Source organism: Puma concolor, chromosome E2 (genome assembly GCF_028749965.1).
Source record: "Puma concolor isolate L17-30 chromosome E2, mPumCon1.1.hap2, whole genome shotgun sequence".
Classification (NCBI taxonomy): Eukaryota; Metazoa; Chordata; class Mammalia; order Carnivora; family Felidae; genus Puma; species Puma concolor.
In genome coordinates this window covers 49,762,743-49,781,121 of record NC_141681.1, presented here as the reverse complement: position 1 = coordinate 49,781,121, position 18,379 = coordinate 49,762,743, and the positions used below count along the sequence as shown (strand labels likewise).

The 18,379-nt window shown below is 55.0% G+C and overlaps 1 protein-coding gene and 1 long non-coding RNA gene across 13 annotated transcripts in view; one reads left to right on the top strand and one right to left on the bottom strand.

Annotated features, from left to right (window-relative positions):
* The window catches only part of POU2F2 (POU class 2 homeobox 2), a 77,206-nt gene that overhangs the window by 15,975 nt on the left and 42,852 nt on the right, over window positions 1-18,379 (bottom strand). For 6 of the 12 annotated variants that reach the window (XM_086689914.1, XM_086689915.1, XM_086689912.1 and 3 more), the window contains 5 exons: window positions 11,464-11,529; window positions 11,325-11,359; window positions 11,129-11,185; window positions 7,327-7,443; window positions 6,784-7,062 (listed from right to left, as the gene is read on the bottom strand). In XM_086689914.1, coding sequence (XP_086546040.1) covers window positions 6,784-7,062; window positions 7,327-7,443; window positions 11,129-11,185; window positions 11,325-11,359; window positions 11,464-11,521 — 546 coding nt within the window. In that variant the 5' untranslated portion in view covers window positions 11,522-11,529. Of the gene's footprint in view, window positions 1-6,783; window positions 7,063-7,326; window positions 7,444-11,128; window positions 11,186-11,324; window positions 11,360-11,463; window positions 11,530-17,100; window positions 18,116-18,379 lie in introns of those variants that run through there. The other 6 variants (XM_086689918.1, XM_086689919.1, XM_086689922.1 and 3 more) reach the window with 3 other exon arrangements.
* LOC147573633 (uncharacterized) lies at window positions 5,077-6,305 on the top strand. Its single transcript, XR_015244906.1, has 2 exons — window positions 5,077-5,553; window positions 6,044-6,305. It is a non-coding gene; the product is annotated as an uncharacterized LOC147573633 (long non-coding RNA).

Here is an 18,379-nt window from a genome sequence, read left to right as displayed (position 1 = left end):
ATCATACTCTTTTCCTTCCTTTATAGCAATTATCAGCTATGAGCAGGCACCAGCTTGGAGAGGGCACAGACTTGTCTGCCTTATTCCTCACTGCATTCTCCATGCAAAAAGGCGCCCGGGCATAGTGGATGTTCACTAAACATTTGCTGACTGAAGAAATTACAGAATGGGAGAAAGAGAGAAGATTCTGGGTGCTGTGCTGTCTCAGGACTGGGGTTAGCCAGTAGGAGGCCCCATTTCTCCACAATCTACAGGCAGCGAGCAATCTGAAGCCACTTGGGGGCGTGTTACGACCAAGTCAAGCTGGTAGAGAGGTTAGAGGAAGTGGAGAGAACCGGGGAAGGGCCCCTGGCCAAGATACTTAGTGGCTCTGTCCCTAACCTGTGAGAAAAACTAGCACACCCCGCCAACGCTGAAAAGGGAAGAGATGGTTTCTTGGGTTTCTTGTTCATCACTGCGTTCTGATCACCTCCACCCTAGTACAGGCACCCAGCAGGCCATCAGTGAATTTCCAATGAGTGAATGAGTAAAACCTAGGACAGACCGGTGGAGTCTCAGAGCAGACTGGCTGCGTTTTGACGCACTGAGATCTTGGCCACAGTTGGGCAGAAAGACTGACAGTTTATGTGACTCACGGGTGAACCGGAGGGCAATTGTCCATTTTCCCGTTTGGACTCAATTCCACCTGGGGGTGGAGGGAGGTGGAGAGAAAACCTTTAAAAGGAACTGGGCCGCGTGGGCCCAGGTGCAGCGCCTCACTCCAGCGCACAGGGCAGACTCCCCATCCCCCAACTGCAGGCCCCCACACATGCTCTGGCAGCCACCCAGCCTGGGATGGTGTCTGCGTTTCACTCAGCAGTCACCCCTGAGATGGCAAACCATGGCCAGTTCTGGGCACCTCATTCCAAGACCTGGACAGCTGTCAAGTCCATAGCAGGGAGGACAGGAAGGGGGTGTCTGGGGACCACGTAAACTACATTATCATCAGTCGTGTTCAGTATGAGGATGGGCTTCCCGACCCTCTGAGCCATGTCAGGGCACCCGGTGGTGGAGTGGGCTGCGTGGGAAGGCAGAGAACACCTGTTCTGGGAGCCACTGGGGAGAAACTGCACCCCCACTTGCCCGGAACTGTGCCGCGGGAGCTCCCACATCGGGTGGGAGGGAAGTCAGAGGGGTGCAAGGGTCCCTGCCGGCTGGGAACCTGGGGGTTCTGAGTCTCAGCCCTGTTGCCTGCTTCTAGCTGTGTGACTCGGGGAAGCCAGCTCTTTCTTCTGGGCCTCGGCCTCCTTAACTATATAGGGGGACAGTGCACAGGCCTGGAAACCTGACTGTCCTTCACACACTGTGGGACCCTGGGCACCCCTTCCCCTGTTTAAGTCTCAGTTACCCCACGGGGCTCTTAAAGGAATTCAGTGTGACAATGCACATAGCGTGTTTAGCCCGATCTCTGTTCACTGAAGTGGGCCTGCGTAAGTGGTAGTCATTATTACTGAGTCACACCTTTCTCAGGGCCTCGGTTTTCTCATCTACAAAATGGGGTTAATAATGTCTAACTGTTTACAGGATTGCTCTGAGGCCCGAGTAATATTAGCATCTGCAAGGTGTCTGGGAAATCACAACACGCTCCCCGAGCACAAGCGTTTGCTAGCCCTGCACCCCCATGTCACTCCCCCCACGTCACCCCACCGGATCATGAACTCTCAAGGGCAGGAAGCCCCATCCTCTGCCCGGCAGCTGTGAGCTGTCCACACCCAGCCTCTCCACTGAGCTTCAGCTTCAGATGTCCGTCTGCCTATCTGATGTCTCCACTTGGATGATTAATAGACTCTTTATACCCTGCTGTGTCCAAAGGGAAACTCCTGGATCCCTACTCCAGCCCTCCAAATCATACTGTGCCTCCCCTGTCTTCCCCAACTCAGGAAGCTCCCTCACCACCATCTGATTGCTGAAGCCCAAATCCTAGGAGTCATCCTTCATCTATCCTATCCGTATAAAATAGCATCCCAGACCCCCATCATCACCCTCATCTCCCACCTGCATCGCTGCAAGGATTTCCCACTGGGCCCCTCGCTTCTACTCTGGTCCCCCACAGTCCATTCTCCCCGTGGCAGCCAGAGGGAGCTGTGGAGAGGGTCAGTGGGGTCATGCCACCCACCTGCTTAAAACCCCCAACAGCTTCCCGTCAATGTTTCCCTGGTAAACATTCCAAACTCCTTGATCTGCCCTACAAGGCCCTGCAAAACCTGGTCCCACCTGCCTCCCCCTCACCTCTTAACTTGTCCTCCACTCACTTGCTCTGCTCTAGCCATACCACTTTCCTCTGTGCCCTGATGTCAAGCTGCTTTCCACCTCAGGACCTTTGCATTTGCTGTTGCCTTTTCCCAAGTTCTCCCCATGGCTTCTTCATGACTGACTCATTCAGACCTCAGCGTTCAAAGGCCACCCTGTCGGTGAAACTTTCCCTGGCCACCCCATTAAGAGTGGCCTCCTCCCTCTCTGACACCAGCCCACTTCATTTTCTTTAGTACGCTTCCTCTAAAATGGTCTTGTTTTGCTCGTTTGTTTACCTGTTTACTCTCTGCTCCCTACTAGAACATAAGGTCCTCAAGGGCAGCCACTGCTGCCTTGTTCACAGCTGTCCCCTTGGGGCCACAAACGGGCGCCTGGCATACGCAAGGTGCTTAATAAGTGCTGGATGAGTGCGTGAATGACTCTGTCATTCCAGGCACTTCCCTACAGGAAGCCCTAAAGTTTGGGGGGAAGGGATATGGACAGAGGTGGCCTGTCTCTAGTGTGGGATTCTCTGTGTGCCCCCGTCCCCCAAAGGTTGGCCCTGCCACGTGGAGCCCAGGAAGTCCCAGAGATTGGGGCGGGACACCAAAAAGCTGAGACCCATCTCACGGGGAGAAGAAACACCTACATGCACATTGTGTGTTACATCCCGTGCTGCGTCCTGTTAAAATTCCAGGATAGATGAGCAACAGCAGACCCCAACCAGTTGTGGAGTGACTGGTACGCCTCGGCCCAGCTCCTGGCCGCCAGGGGCCTTGTGGGTACACTGACGACACGCCTCCGGGTTTGGCTGCCCTGGCACCTGCTGCCCCTTCTCCAAGCCTCAGGAGCCATCTCTTCCTCTTGGGGACTGGCCCTCCCCCATTCTCAGGTCACATGGCCCAAGTGGGCTGACCCTACCTCCTTGGGGGGCAGTGGCTGAGGACACTAACTCAACCCTGGTCGGTGGGAGCAAGTCTAAAAGTGCCGGCACCCATTCTGCCTGCCTCAGAATGAAAAAAGAGACAGAGTTTGGGGCTGGGCCTCTTCAGTGATCTGAGCCAAATATCCCCTTCTACGTCTTCAGCCACCTGGAGGGGAGTCTGGTCTAGCTGACACCCCTCCTAGCTCATCCTGCGCTGTCTTCCACTGCCGGCCCCCCACCCCCGCCTCCCGGAGCCCCCCCCCCCACTCTCTCACTTTACCTTCCATGCCTGAAACAGCTTTCTCCACTCCGTATACCTGGTAAACTCCTACTTGTCCGGGCTCAGGTCAGGCACCACCTCCTCCAAGAAGCCTTCTCTGATTCCCTCAGGCACAGGTCACCTGTCTTTTCCCACACTCCCACCACACCCAGTCGGTTTCTCTGGGAAACCTTTGTTCAGTAGGGCCTGCTAGCCTAAAAGATCTTGTCGAGCTTTATTTGCCATAGTCATATTATGAAAATAGGGATTTTTTTATTCCCTTCCAAATACAAAATGATGTTTTAACAGTTAATGTAAATTTTCAATCTACCCCAGACAGTCTGAATTACTCCCCTGGAGAGATGTCTTCCCTACCCTTGATTGAAAAGCTGCAGCAAAACATCCCTCATTGATTCAGTAAACATCCAGGTGGCCCCTTTGGTGGAAAGCATCATGCTGAGCACTGGACACACAAATTATAAAAGTGTGTTATAATTGTCCCTTTCTCTGTACTAGCTAGGAAAATGCAAGGAAGATTCCTGCCAAACTGTTTAACTGACACTACTTTGGAAGCTGGTGTTACAGGGACGGATGGGGGACTTTCCCTTAGTACATTATGTAATTTTAAAGTGATAGGGTTAGGGGTGTTTTTTACTTTCTTAGTATTTTTCAAGTAAAACATTTCTTAGTGGTTCATTGGTGTGTGTTTCCCTACAAGACTGGGAGCCTTTAGGGGGCAAGGAAGGGTCTGAGTCACTTCTAAGTCTTTAGCTTCCCGCCAGGGCCTGACACACAGGGGGCTAGGAAATGTCTGTGAAATGACCATAGGACAGAGCTGAGCAGTCATGGGAAGTAGAATTGGCAGGCCCAAGAGACATAGACTGAGGAGAGGGGTCAAGCCCAGGGGTGGAATGGCTGTGGATCCAGGGAGGCAGTAACACAGGAGGAATGTGGTACCCACGTTCCGGGTTGTTCCTGGTCGGCATGGTGCCTGGAACTGGGGATAAACATTCGTCTGTTGGGGAAATGAGGTCACAGGGTGACAGAACTCCCAGAAAACAAACTCTTGGTCCTGGCTTTGCAATTGCAGACAACAGGACTGAGCAGATCAGAGCTGGGGAGGGAGGAGCCAGAGGAAGGGGTTGGCAGGACGGTTAGAGGAGGCGTCCTTGAGAATCAGAGACTGGGCGGAACAGCAGGTGGCAGAGGACTAGCTTGCTACAGCCTGGGTCGCTGGGTCCTTGGGTCGCAGGGAACTTGGGGGAGGTGGTTCTAGGAGTTTACAAACAGAAGGAATGCCTCCTGCTCCCAAGGGGGAATGGCTTGGCCGGTTTGCACTGGGTGGCTCTCTCCCTCCCCCTCCCTGTGGCCTTTGTTCCTTCCACAGATATTTCCTCAGGCATCTTCAGACACAGCACTGGTGATTAGGGCCAGAAGGAGAGGAAAGGGCTGGGGACCCTCAGAGGAGGCAGGAGGCAGGAGGCAGGAGATTATAAACCAGCTGGAGGGAGGAAAGTCATGGAAAACTTCCTGGAGGTGTGGACTCCCAAGCTGAGGCTTAAAGGCTGAAGAGGAGCTGTCCAGGTAAAGGGAGAGAGCCGACTTCCAGGTAGAAAGGAGAACAGAGCAGGGGCACTGATACTTGAGACCCAGTGAGGAGCCCCGAGCCTTGGTGTTGCTCCGTGAAGAACTAACTGCATGTGCTGTGAGGCAACCTCCTGCTGCTGGGGTCTCTGGTGGCCAGAGTGGGAAAGCTGGGGACAATAGCTAAAGGCAGCAGCCCCGCGTCCTATGGTTAGAGCCCTGGACTCCCAGGCCTGGCTGCAGGGCTATCCTGCCCCTTGTGCTCACCGGGTGACCTCGGCCAGGATGAGGATTTGTGGATTCAAGGAGGTCACGGTTAGTACAGCACCTGCCAGACTCTAGTTATAGTCACCATGGCGAGCCAGCCATTGTGACGCTAAGTTTGGAAGAGCCGTCACGGGGCAGCGGGCACAGATTGCTGTGTGTGTCTCTACAGAACCAGGCCCGGAGGCAGGAAGCCCTAAGAAGGCAGATACCAGCTCAGCGTTAAGGACGGTCTCACATGGAAGCGTTGGTAAGTAGTGGAACGGGCCTGCTGGAAGCTGAACTCTGTCAAGGGAACAACCTTATGGGTACTGGACACCTCTGTGTAGACAGCATCTGGCCCTGGGGTTTCATGGAAAGGGGTGGGTAGAGAGAAAGAAAAGCAAACCAAGGAGCAGCCATTGTGGGAAACACAGGGCTGAGGGAAGTCAAACAAGGTTCCTTGCTGCAGGACTTCTCAGGACCTTCACTGCCCTGGAACACGGGCTACAGACTCAAATGTTTACAGAACCCAGGCAGACAGCACAAATGGGTGACAGGGGCAAGTGTGAATGGGGTGGAGAGTGCAGGCCTGTCAGGAGGGGAAGCCTGCTCAACTCCTACTCTGTTCTGCCGACTATCCTTATGGGAAATTTTTTGGCCACTATCATGGGTTGAATCAGGGCTCCCCAAAAGATACGTCAGAAGTCCTAACTCCCAGTGCCAGTAAATGACCGTATTCGGAAACACGGTCTTTGCAGATGTAATCAAAGTAAATGAGGTCATTGGGCCCTAATCTAGTGATCGGTGGGAAGTGTGAACACAGAGACAGACGTGCACAGAGAGAAGGTGGCCATATGACCATGGAGGCAGAGATTGGAGCGATCCAGCTATGAGAACACCAAGGATTTCTGGTACTTCCAGAAGCTAGAGGAAGCAAAGAGGGGTTCTCCCTAGAGCCACCCAGTTTGTGGGGCTTTGTCACGACAGCCGCAGGAAACAAATACAGCCACTAACTCATGATTCAGTGTGTACCCAAAGTCTCCAGAATGGCCAGAGAGGACACAGCATTCCCTGACCCAGTGGCCACAGGCCCCCGTTCTGAGAGTCTCTCACTGGATCCTCCAGGGCACACATTTTCGGGCACTAGTTCAGAGTCTCAGCCTTTCCTTTTTGTGCCCACATGGGCACCCTTCCACGGGGGTGAGTCCCCTGGTTTCCTCAGCTGTAAACCGAGGACGAACCCCCACCAAGATACACAGAAAGCGCTTAGCTGGACACTCCATCACACGGGGGATGTTCTCCCTCTGAGCCTCGCTTTCCCCCACCGAGACATGGGGGGCAGCATCCCCCAAGGCTTCCTGGGGTTGCTGGGAACTGCCTGGCACACACCGGTGGTCCCAATGGTTGGCCCCTGTGGACCGGCCGGCCCCCTGCACGCCGGGCTTCTGTGCATCGTCCGCTGGAGGCCGTGGCCCCCCCCCCCCGGGGCTGCCCTTACCTGTGCTGTGAGCTGGATGGGCTGGGACAAGGTGAGCTGTGGGGTCCCGGGGGGCTGGCTGGCAGGCTGTGGTGGCGGCAGGTCGCCTCCCCCAGAGGAGGCCGGGGGCTGCGAGGTTGAGGAGGAGGCAGAGGAGGAGGAGGAGGAAGAGGAGGAGGAGGTGGAGGAGGCGGCGGCAGCGGCCGCGGCGGCATTGGACTGCTGCACGGCTGCGGCCAGGAGCTGGGCCTGGGCTTGCTGCAGGAGGAGCTGCTGCTGAGCCGGCATCAGCGCCGTGAGCTGCGGGGGTGGGGGGTGGGGGGCAGGCGGCAGGGGGGGTGGGGTGCCGGGGGAGGGGTGTGGGGAGGAGCAGAGAAGGCAGAGAGGGGTTAGTGCCTGAGCCAAGCAGGTTAGGGCACAAGTCTTGCAGGACGACTGAGGGGGACAGGAGGCAGGCGCGAGAGCGCGGCCGCAGTCCTGGCGGGACACCCCATGCCACCGGTCCTGTAACAGGTGGGGGTGGCTGGTCTCTGCCCACGTGCCCGTGCTTCCCCAAGTACTTACCCCGGCTAGCTGGCTGCCTGTCAACATGAGTTGGGCCTGGGGCAGATGCGGCTGGGCTGGCTGGGGGGGCGGGGGTGCTGCGGGGGCTGAGTCGCCACTGGGGTCTTCAGCCTTGATCTGGGGGGGAGAGAGGCAGGGTCCGGGACCCCAGAATGTTAAGTGGAGGCCAGAGAGAATGCCCACCTGTGAACCAAAGAGAGGGCACGTGTGTGGCAACAGCAGCCCGGGGCCGGCCGGCAGAGGAGGAGTGGACCGGGGTATAGAGGCAAGACCCTGTACTGACCGGCCGGGGGTCTTAGGCCACCTTTCTGGCCTCAGTGTCCTCAGCAATCACATAAGGCTAACACACTCCCTGCACCCAAACCCCCTACAGGAAGAGGATCACCTTTGGGGAGCAGTTTTCCCCTCTGGGGGGGTCAGCTTCCCCATCTGTAAAATGGGAAATGTGCCAGCAGGGGACTCGGAACATCAAAGGGCAGAGTTCTGGGTCCCACACCCCTCATCTGCATTAGCTACAGGTGCATCTCTTATTAATGGAGTAAGACTTCGCTGGAAGAAAGGGTCTCAGGTTATTAAAAAAAAAAATCACCACCTTAGAACATGGGTCTGGAATTCAAACGAGTGTGGAAACAGGCAGACAGTGCAAATGGGTGACCCGGGCAGATGAGGATGGGGTACGCTGGCAGGGTGTGCAGCCCTCCCGAAGGAGAAGCTTGCCCAGCTCCCGCTCTGCTCCCACCAATCACTCATTTTAAAATCGAGAACAAAAACACAGGGCGCCTGAGTGGCTCAGGGGGTTGAGCGTCTGACTCCCGATTTCGGCTCAGGTCATGATCCCATCGGTACTCTGCTGTTGTGCAGAGCCTGCTTGGGATTCTCTCTCTCTCTCTCTCTCTCTCTCTGTGCCCCTCCCCCCTGCTTGTGCTCTCTCTCTAAAATAAAAATAGATAGATAGATAGATAGATAGATAGATAGATAGATAGATAGATAAAATCTAAAGCAAAGCCAAAAAAAAAAAAAAAAAAAAAAAACTAAAAACAAACCAAAATCGCTGGCAAGACCAGCAAAGCACATATGAGGGCCAGATGTGGCCCAGATGCTGCCACCGTTCAGCCTCCACCCCAGAAGTCCACTGAGCCCCTCCTTCATCTCGGTGTGGGATGTGGATGCCTCTCGCATCAAACTCATAGGACAGACCGACACAGTCCTGGCCTTCCTCCTCTCCTAGACAGAAAGCCAGACCACGGTGGACTTGCCTGATTGGGCTGTTGGTAAAGGACGTGTGGGGGTAGGAGGAGGTATGCCTTGAAGAATCACACACTCAGGCCCAGAGGGGACACCGGGCTGAAAGGATGATCCCTAATCCTTCAGCCCAATGGCCCAGCACCATTTTGCAAAAGGGAGTCCAGGAGGGAAAGCAACTGCTGCGAGGTGACCCAACAGCTTGGCAGGGGTGTGGCATTTGGAATGCAGACTGAGACAGACAGAGGTCGGGGAAAAGGCCAAATAACAGAGGGTGAGTGGAGTGTCCCAGGGTACGGATACAAACGTCAGGAAGTTTAAGGGGCGCCGAGATGCATCAAACCACCGTGAGCGTTAGAAGCCAGGCCAGTGGCCGTCCCCGGCAGGGAATCAAGGGCCTCTGGAAGTCTGGTCATGTTCTGCTTCTTGATCTGGTGCTGGCTGCATGGGTGTTCAGTTTGTGAAAATCCACAGAGCCATACATTGAAGATCTCTGTGTATGTCACATTTTAATTAAATGTTAAAAAAAAAAAACCAAAAAAAAAAAAAAAAAACCCTCACCAACATGGTCAGAATATTGGTCCTCTTTCAGGTTTCTTTCATTCATTCCTTCTGGTTCTCTTGAGAAAGTCTCCATTAGGTGCTAGGATGGCTCTAAGGCCTTGTCCCCAGCATGACTCATCTCCCTTTTTAAGGAAAGAAGGAAAGCCCTCAGGCTTACACCTGACAGGCAAGAATCTCTGGGTACATTTTAATAATCATTGTATTGGGCACCTGGCTGGCTCAGTCAAAAGACACTGAGTCTTGATCTTGGGGTCATGAGTTCAAGCCCCACACTGAGCGTGGATATTACTTAAAAAAAAAAAAATCACTGGGGTCCCTGGAGGGCTCAGTCAGTTAAGCATCCGACTTCGGCTCAGGTCATGATCTCATTGTCCGTGGGTTCAAGCCTCGCGTTGGGCTCTGTGCTGACAGCCCAGAGCCTGGAGCCTGCTTTGGATTCTGTGTCTCCCTCTCTCTCTGCCCCTCCTTTGCTCACGCTCTGTCTCTCTCTCAAAAATAAATAAACATAAAAAAAAATTTTTTTTAATCACTGTATTTATTTCCATGGCAAGTGATTCTGGTTTTCCATTCATGAAATTTCCGCTAAAAAAAATGTATTTCAGCTGTTGAAAAAGCAAGCCAGTTCATGAGCTGAAAATTGTTGAAGCTGATTGATGGGTTCCTGGGGGTTATTTTCATGCTACTCTTTTTTTTTCCTCCTTTGTTATCTGCTTCACATTTTCCATAATAAAATATTTTTTTTAATGAAGCCAATTAACAAAATTGTGATGTAAGTAATGGTACACAGTGGTCTATGGATGTGTCTGAAATCGTGATGGGAGCACATGAATCACTGAAGTTGGGGAAAGACTAACACAGAAGAGGCCGAGTGAGATGGAGAACAGGACGTAGTGTGGACAGAGGCCTGGAGTCAGAGGCCAAAGCCCTCTCTGCCTCGGGCTTTCTCCGGGAACCAGGGTCCAGGCTGGGGAAGAGCAGTGAGAATCCTTCCTTCCCAGGGCCCCAATGGTTTCCCCACGGAGAAGCAGGGCTGCGGTGGGACTAGGAGAGGCTGCAAAAAATGCAGCTGGGGAAGGAGAGGGTGGGGGTAATGGACATATGCTCTGCTCCAAGAGCTAAGGCCAGAACTGTGCCCAAGATCAGAGGGAAGGAGGCCAGAGCCAGACCCCTTCTCCCCTGGGCCCTGTCCAACTCACTCAGCACGAGATACCCACCCACTAAGCTGCACCCGGGGCCCCAGAGCCCATCCAATCTGATAGCCCCCATGTTAGAGAAAAGGAAACTGAGAAGCCCAGCGGTGGTGGGGGGTGGGCAGTGATTTTCCCACGGTCACAGAGTAGCTCTCGGCTCCCAATGCCATCCCTCTGCTACCTTTGGCCAGGGTCAGCAGTCCTTCCGAGGACCACCCGGCGCGTGCCCTCCATGCTGCCTTCAGGCCTCTGGACCTGCGGCTGCCTCCACCAGGCTGGAGCGTGGAGACCCGGGCCCCAGACACCTCAGGAAGCCCAATGATGCCCAGCAGCAGGCAGGGCCCCATGTGGATTAGGGATTTGTTCTGTCTGGCCACGTCCAGATACCCCATCATCCTTAGCCATTCTTACTGGGTCTGCCCCCCCCCTTACCCTCCTCCATTGGCTGGCCCCTGAATGTGTGTGTTGGGGGGCTGGGGTGGGGCAGGCCCCTGTCAGGGAAGTTGGGATGGGGGCGGGGCCTCAGCTTCCTGTTGTTCATCGCCCTGGGGCTCTGGGGGGGATTTCCCTGGCCACCCCCACCCCCCCAGGGAAGGGGAAGGAGCCTGGGTGAGTCACAGGCCTGGGGCGGGAGCCTGAGTGTGAGAAGGAGCCAGAGGAGCCTTGTCACCGAGTTATTGGGGCTCCGTGCCCTTCAGGCCCCAGGCCCACAAAGGTGCGTGGGACCCCGTCCCCGATACCAACCACCACCCATGACAGGACACCCTCCCGGTTCCCCCATCCTGGCGGTTCTGATAGGTGCTTACCTTGGTGCTGGGGCCAGTTGGGGACACGGAGAATGGGGAGGTCTTATTCTGAGGGTTCTGTGAAGAAAAAGTTGGGTTGCGGGAATGGGACGAATGAGACGAAGCAGCTTCTGACACCCCGCCCCTCGCCCACAGGGGCCACCTCTGTTCCCTTCTCCCCCTCCCCACCCCTCCTGCCCATCCACTCCCTCCGGACCTGATGGTTAGTGTCTGGTCCATTTCTTTCAGTGTCTGCAACAAGAGGGAAAGAGTGAGGTGTCACCTGTGCCCCCCACATCCCCGCAGCTCCCCCACCATGCGGGGCTTCTGCTCTCTCTGCTCCCCTCCCCACCCACCTGTGTGCTCTGCCGGGGAGTCCAGACCTTGCTTCTCGGCCTCCAGGGGCTTAGACATTCTTATTTCTGGGGACAGAAGTGGCATGTAAGTGGGGTGAGAGGGGGGAAGCCAGGAGGGCTCTCGGGGCCCCCCCTCCAGCACCACCCCAGCCTCTCCCCAAATCCCCCGCACCCCCTGCCACCTTGCAAGTGCCTCTTTGAGGAGGCATGCCCTCCTTACTGGGCCTCTGCCCTCCTCTGGCAGGACAAGAAAGGGCCTTCAGGCCTTGGGGGTCTTGCCTGATCCTTTTCACCCCTGCAGAAGGTGGCACAGGGAGGGCCACCTCCCGTGAGGCCTGGGGCGGGGTGGGAGGTAGCCGGTGGTCGTGAGAAGGCTTCGGTGCCCAGGAGGAGGTGGGTGATGTTCCACAGGAGCGAGTCAACCTTGGGCCTCCTCCCGAGGCGCGCCCGTCCTGCCTCACCAGGTTTCGGGTGAGACATGTTTTCCACTCTGAGTGGGGCCTGGGGGTGTGAAGGACTGCAGCGTCCCCAAAGGAGTGAGTCTTCTGATCTCTGCCCCTCCTCCAGCCCACAATGTTCCCGTCCACACCTCACTCCCACCCGGCCTCCCGCTCCTGGCCTCCCTTCTCGCATTCGGCACACGGGGCCCAGCAGCCCCATTCTGACCTCTGAACTCCGACTGACTCCAACTGCATCCAGCTCTGCCCCTGACCTGGTCCTTGGACTTAATCCTAGGCCTCACCTGGACTTCAGCCTTGAATCCCAACTGCACACCCCAATCCAGCCTGGGTGTCCCACTGTACAAATGCAATCCCATTCTACAGTCCCATAAACCCAGGAAATGACAGGAGGTGACAGGCAGCAAGCTAGCACCGGGGACAGAAAGCAATGGAGGCAAAGCGATGCTCTGTTCTCACAACACTCTGATGCTGGCAATGGAAAGGTGATCGTTTACCAGTGCTAAGCACAGTGTTAAGGATGATTCAGGGCTCACAGTAACAGTTGGTGCTGATATTACCCCCATTTTATAGACGAGGAAAGTGAGGGCCCAAGAGCCCAGTGAGACAGCAGAGGCGCCCTGACTGGACACCTGTCTGCATGACTCCAGGGTTCACGCTTCTAATCAGGACTGCTATGGTCTACTGGACCCCACCCCCACCCCGCCAACACCCCACTGTGACTTCCGCCCACCTCATCTCCAGCTGTCACCCCTATTCAAGTTCACCCTGACTGACACTGACTGGAAACCCAACCCGGGTAGACCCTACATAAACCTGGGCTTCTGCCCTATCCGTTCTCGATCCCCTTACGCATCCTGAATCCCAACTCCTATCCCGATGGTCCGAGTCCTTCATCTGACCTTGACTCCCAGCTTGACCTCAGACCTTTCTCCTGACCCTGAATCTGACTAGCAGGTCTCCCCCACAACTCACTCCACATCCCTGCCTTAAAACACGATGCCACCCTATCAAAGGGGCTGTCCAACTCAAGTGGGTTCTGCACCCAAGGTATTTTAAAAAGGCCAGCTACAGTAGCTAGGACATCCTCAGCAACTGAAAAAAAAAAATGTCCAGGAATTTTGCAATTGAGGGTTACTTGACATGAAACGCTGCTCGGCTTTAAAATTCCTGATTAAAAAGCCAGGTCACACACTGCTGGTGGGAGTGTGAATCGATATAAGCACAATTCAGGAAAGCTGGGGAGGCGCCCCCCCCCCCCCCCCAGGACCCAGCACATCCACTCCCGAGTGTCCATGTGAGAGAGAGGGGCATCCTGCCCACCAGGCCCATGGGCACATGTACCCAGCAACCCTTTCGAAATGACCCCAAACTGGCAACAACCCAAGGGCCCGTCAGTAGATCAACACAATGTGGTATGCCCATACAACGAAACACTCCACTGCAAGAGAAAGAACACGCTCCTGAATCACACGCACTGCTGAATCTTGCAGGCATGACACCAAGGAAAAGACATCAGACACAAAAGCAGACAGACAGTAGGATTCCAGTTACGGGAAGCTCAGAAAACAGGCCAGATGATATCAGGTGACCAAGGTCAGATTATGGGTACCTTTGGGGGGATGCTGACGAGGAAAGGGTGTGGGGAAGCCTGCAGAGGGTTGGAAATGTTCCGTATCATGATCTGTCGGGTGGCTCTGTGGTTCTATCTATACATATGTAAAAATTCATCAAGCTGCACCCTTAAAATTCGAGCACTTTATTGTATGTATGTTTTCACACACAAAAAAGAAAAAAATTAAAAGCTAAAACAAACAAACAAACAAACGAGTACACAGTCCTACTAATGCATAGGTTGGTGAAGGAGGTGTGGGGAACAGGTGCCCAGGATGCCACGGGAGCTCAGGTCCTATTTCCAGGCACTAGGAGGGGCATGAGTGGATAATGATCTTGAGAGACACAGGAGGACACAGCAGGTGCTGGTGCCAGGCGCGGAGACCCCACTCCTGACTCTGAGATATCAAAGGCAGAGGTCCAGCCTAACCCTGCCTCTAAATGGCCCTGAACTTGGCCCAGCTCCAGGCAACTGCTAATGCTAGCGTGGTCCGGCATCCCACCCCGTCTAGCATCCCTGAAACCCCTGCCCCAATCCCCTTTCCTGGCCCCTCCTTCCAACTAGTGTCGTCCATCTTTCCCCAGGGAGATCCTGCCTACAACCTGGCCCTGAACCTTTCCACAGCTCCCTATCTCCTCAAGAAAAGCCCAGATAGGGTCTTTAAAGAGGTAATTAAGTTAAATGAGACCATTAGGGTGGGCCTTAATCCAATATGACTGGTGTCCTCATGAGAAGTAGATATTGGGACACAGATGCGCAGGAAAAAGACCATGTGAGGACACAGGGAGAAGATGGGCATCCCAAGCCAAGGAGAGAGGCCTCAGAGGAAACCAACCCCACTGACACCTTGACCTTGGACTTTCAGCTTCCAGATTTCAAGAAAATGAATTTCTGTTGTTTAAGCCACCCCATCTGCAGTACCCCATTATGGCAGCCCTGGGAAAATGATACAGCCTCCCACGGTCATGCCCTCCCACTGTCCTAGCCCTGAGCCCACAGGGCTGTGACCTTCTGTGTCTTAGTCCTTTCCCACCAGACCAGAGGGCAGGCAGGCTGGGTCTGACTCACTGCTGGGTCCCTGGCATCACCCAGCTTAGAAGAATGGGTTATAAATGTTGGCTGAACGTCCCTCCCTGCACCTCTCTCTCTTACTTGTTCCTGCCTCTGTTCTGTTGTCCCTCTGCCATTTAACACATTTCCTGAGGCCTTGGTGTGGGCTGGTCCCTCTGCCTGGAAGGCTGTTCCTCACTCTGGCCACCTGGCGACCTCCTACTCATCCTTCAGGACCCTGAACAGGTTCTGTCGTCTATGGCGGTGGCTCCCTCCACCCTGGCTCCTGCTGGCCCAGCGTCTCCCCTTGTGACTGTCCTAGAGGCTGTAGCCATCTGGGCCCCAACAGGTCTCCCCCATCAGACTGGGAACCCCTTGAGGGCAGGTCTGACTCATCTTGGGGTCCCCAACACTGCCCAGCCCAGGACGTGCGGGTCAAGTGAACATGGGGGGGCCCGAGGCCCTGATCTCCCCCATCGCTCCAGGCTTTTGGCTCTGCTCTTCCCCCACCTGGTGACCTTTTCTTCTCTAAGAGCAAACCCCTGCTCCTCTTTAAGGTCCCAGCTCACACGTCACCTCCTCTGTGAGGTCCTCCATGCCTCCTCAGGTGGTTGGTGTCTCTTGTCTGAGAACCCCGTGCCCCTAACACACCCTGACTCCCTGGGCAATGGCCTCACCTTGCCCCAAACTGTGAACTCCTTAGAGCCCAGGCTGGTGTCATAACAACACTAATGCATGCAAGAATCTCCGACAGGCCAGGACCCAATCCTGACCCAGACAAGCCTTTCTCCCTGCTGCCACCTGCCACCTTGACCTTGAGCCCCAATCCCCAAGCAACTCCCACCTAAACCTTTAAGGTAACATCTCCTCTGCAGGGACAGTGGCTGAAGAGGCAAAGATGGCTTAAGGAGAAATATCCACCACTCTGTTTCCATAGTTGTCCCTAATTCTTCCCCGACCCTGACTCCCACACAGCCGGGCACCCCCACAGCATTTGGCTGGGCTGACGGCAAAATGGCCAGTGTCGCCCTTCACCCAAGCCTGTCTCGCTTTTCTTTCCTCCCCCATCAGAGCCCAATCTGAGAAAAGGGTTTCATAGAATCATCCCCACCAAGCATGAATAGGGGACTCCATTTCCACCACAGATCCAAAGCCAAATGATGCCTTAACACTCTAGGACACTGGCAACCCCCTTAAGAGGCCCGCTGAGGCGCCCATCCTACAGGCTATCAGCCTCGGCCCAGGCCCCTCTCTCCTGGCTCTGGAGAAATACTGACGCCTATTCCCACTCAGACACTCTGCTTTCACTGGGACAAGGTAAGACCGGGGCATCTGGATTTTGAAAAGCCCCCACTGCCACCGCCACCGCCACCTCCACCAGGTGATTCTAATATGCTCCAGCTCCCTGCACCTTCCAAAATCCATCTCAAAGCCTCATTCACACAGAAAGGCTGCTTGGTTATATGGCCATAGCCACCCCTCCCTTCTCTCATCCCTGGCAGTGTGTAACTCTTTAGAGGACCAGGCAGGAAAAAGCGATGCAGAATCCTAGCGGGCCCCTTGAATCCTACCATCCTGGGGTCAGACACACCCAGGGCTACCCACACCCTTGGGGTCACACTCGCTTGCCCCACTGCCTCAGGCCTGGGACTCTGGGTCCCCTCCGCCCTCCCCACCCCTCCCTTACCCCTCCCTCTCCGGACTTTCACTTCTCCTCTGCATTTCCCCCAGCCGGTTTTAGCAGACTTGGGCCAGCTTCTCGTTAGCACTTACCGAAAATGGGGCTAAATATAGAGGGCCCAAGGGCTGCCCCTCACCCCTCCTGGCCCCTCTTGGCCTGTCCCCTGGGTCTCCTGCCTTCACAGCCGGCTTCAATCAAGGCTGTGGCCTGGGAGCCCCTGTGGGCAGGGTTTGCGCTGCCGGGAACCTCTGTGGGCCCAGCTGGCCCAGTCCCTGCCTCCGTAGAAGCAGCACCGCACCTCCCCCCCCACCCCCACCCCATGTCTGTCCCCGAGCGAGAGGCCTCAAGGGAGTGAACACTTCTGAGCTGTCAGGAGGGAAGGATGGAGATACAGGCAGCAGACACAACAAGAGAGGTGGCCCCACAGCTGTGCCACGGAACACACACACCACAGCCTCAGCCAGGCAGGGCCCCAGACAAGGATAGAGATCATGCAGACACACACAGGGACAGGTGTGCAGAGATCCTGGGTCGGGATGTTTGTAGAGAAGACATATGCCCAGACACAATGACATGGGTAGATATGCAAAACACACACCCAGACATGCGCATGTACACCTGCGTTTACATACACACACACACACACACACACACACACACACACACACACACACCCAGAGTTACTCAGATACACACAGACGTGCACACACTCATACATCCAGAGTCACTCACAGACAGATACACAGATAGACACACAGACACACACAGGTGTGCATACATATCCATACCCAGGTCACTCAGACAGACATACACACATACGTGTAGACACTCACATGCCTAGAATCAGCTCATCCTGGGAGATGGCCAGGGGGGACTCCCAAACCCTGAGCTCAGGCAGGCCAAGTGATCTGGCCAAGGCCACGCAGTGTATTCATTCATGTCCAGGCAGGGAACCCAGGCGGGCCTCCCAGGCAGGGCAGTTCTGTGAGAGATCCCAAGTAGGGGGTCTAACTCAGTACCTAGCACACACGAGGCCCCCATTCAACCCCAGACAGGGAGGAGTCAGTGGTGGAGCAGAGCTCGGAGCTCTGCATCTACACTGCACGTGCACCCACACATATACATAATTGCACATAGAGTCACCCCGATAAATAATCACGTGCCATCCTGCAAGTTGTCTTCCCTCCACGTCAACCCCCTCCCTCACCTCCTTTGCCTTGCTCATACCCACTCATCCTTCACATCTCAGCCCAGACATCCCCTCCTCCAGGAAGCCTTCTCTGACACCCCACTGGCCCAGCTGGGCAAGTCTTCTGGGCTCCCACAGTTCCCCGTGCCTCCGACCCCTCTGCCTGTGCTCCCTCCGCTTTCTGGCAACAGGTCCATCTCTCCCACTGGGAACTCCAGGAGGACAGACCTGCTTCCGTTGTGTTTCCAACACCCAACACGAAAGTGCTCAATAAATACACATTGCTGAAGGGCCACAGGGATACCTGCACATACACTGATGCGCGTAGGATGGCACATGCCAAATCAAGACCCATCCCCACGGACACTCGCAAATGTGACACAAGCCGACAGTCATGCTTACATGGCCGCAAATGAAACAATCACCAAGTACTGACGCTTGCTGTGTTCCAGGCACCGTGTTAAGCATTTACACGTATTACCTCGTTTAACTCTCCCGTCAGCACTGCTGAGAGAGATAGCTATCATTATGCAGAGATAGACACATTTCACCAAAGGAGCCAACAAATACAAATCACCTTGTAGGGTGCCCGGCACACAACATTCACTCAGTCAGCTGACACATGATACATTTTTGCGTGGTGATAAGTGCCATAAAGAAAAGACAGAGCAAGGGGCGCCTGGGTGGCGCAGTCGGTTAAGCGTCCGACTTCAGCCAGGTCACGATCTCGCGGTCCGTGAGTTCGAGCCCCGCGTCGGGCTCTGGGCTGATGGCTCAGAGCCTGAAGCCTGTTTCCGATTCTGTGTCTCCCTCTCTCTCTGCCCCTCGCCCGTTCATGCTCTGTCTCTCTCTGTCCCAAAAATAAATAAACGTTGAAAAAAAAAATTAAAAAAAAAAAAAAAAGAAAAGAAAAGACAGAGCAG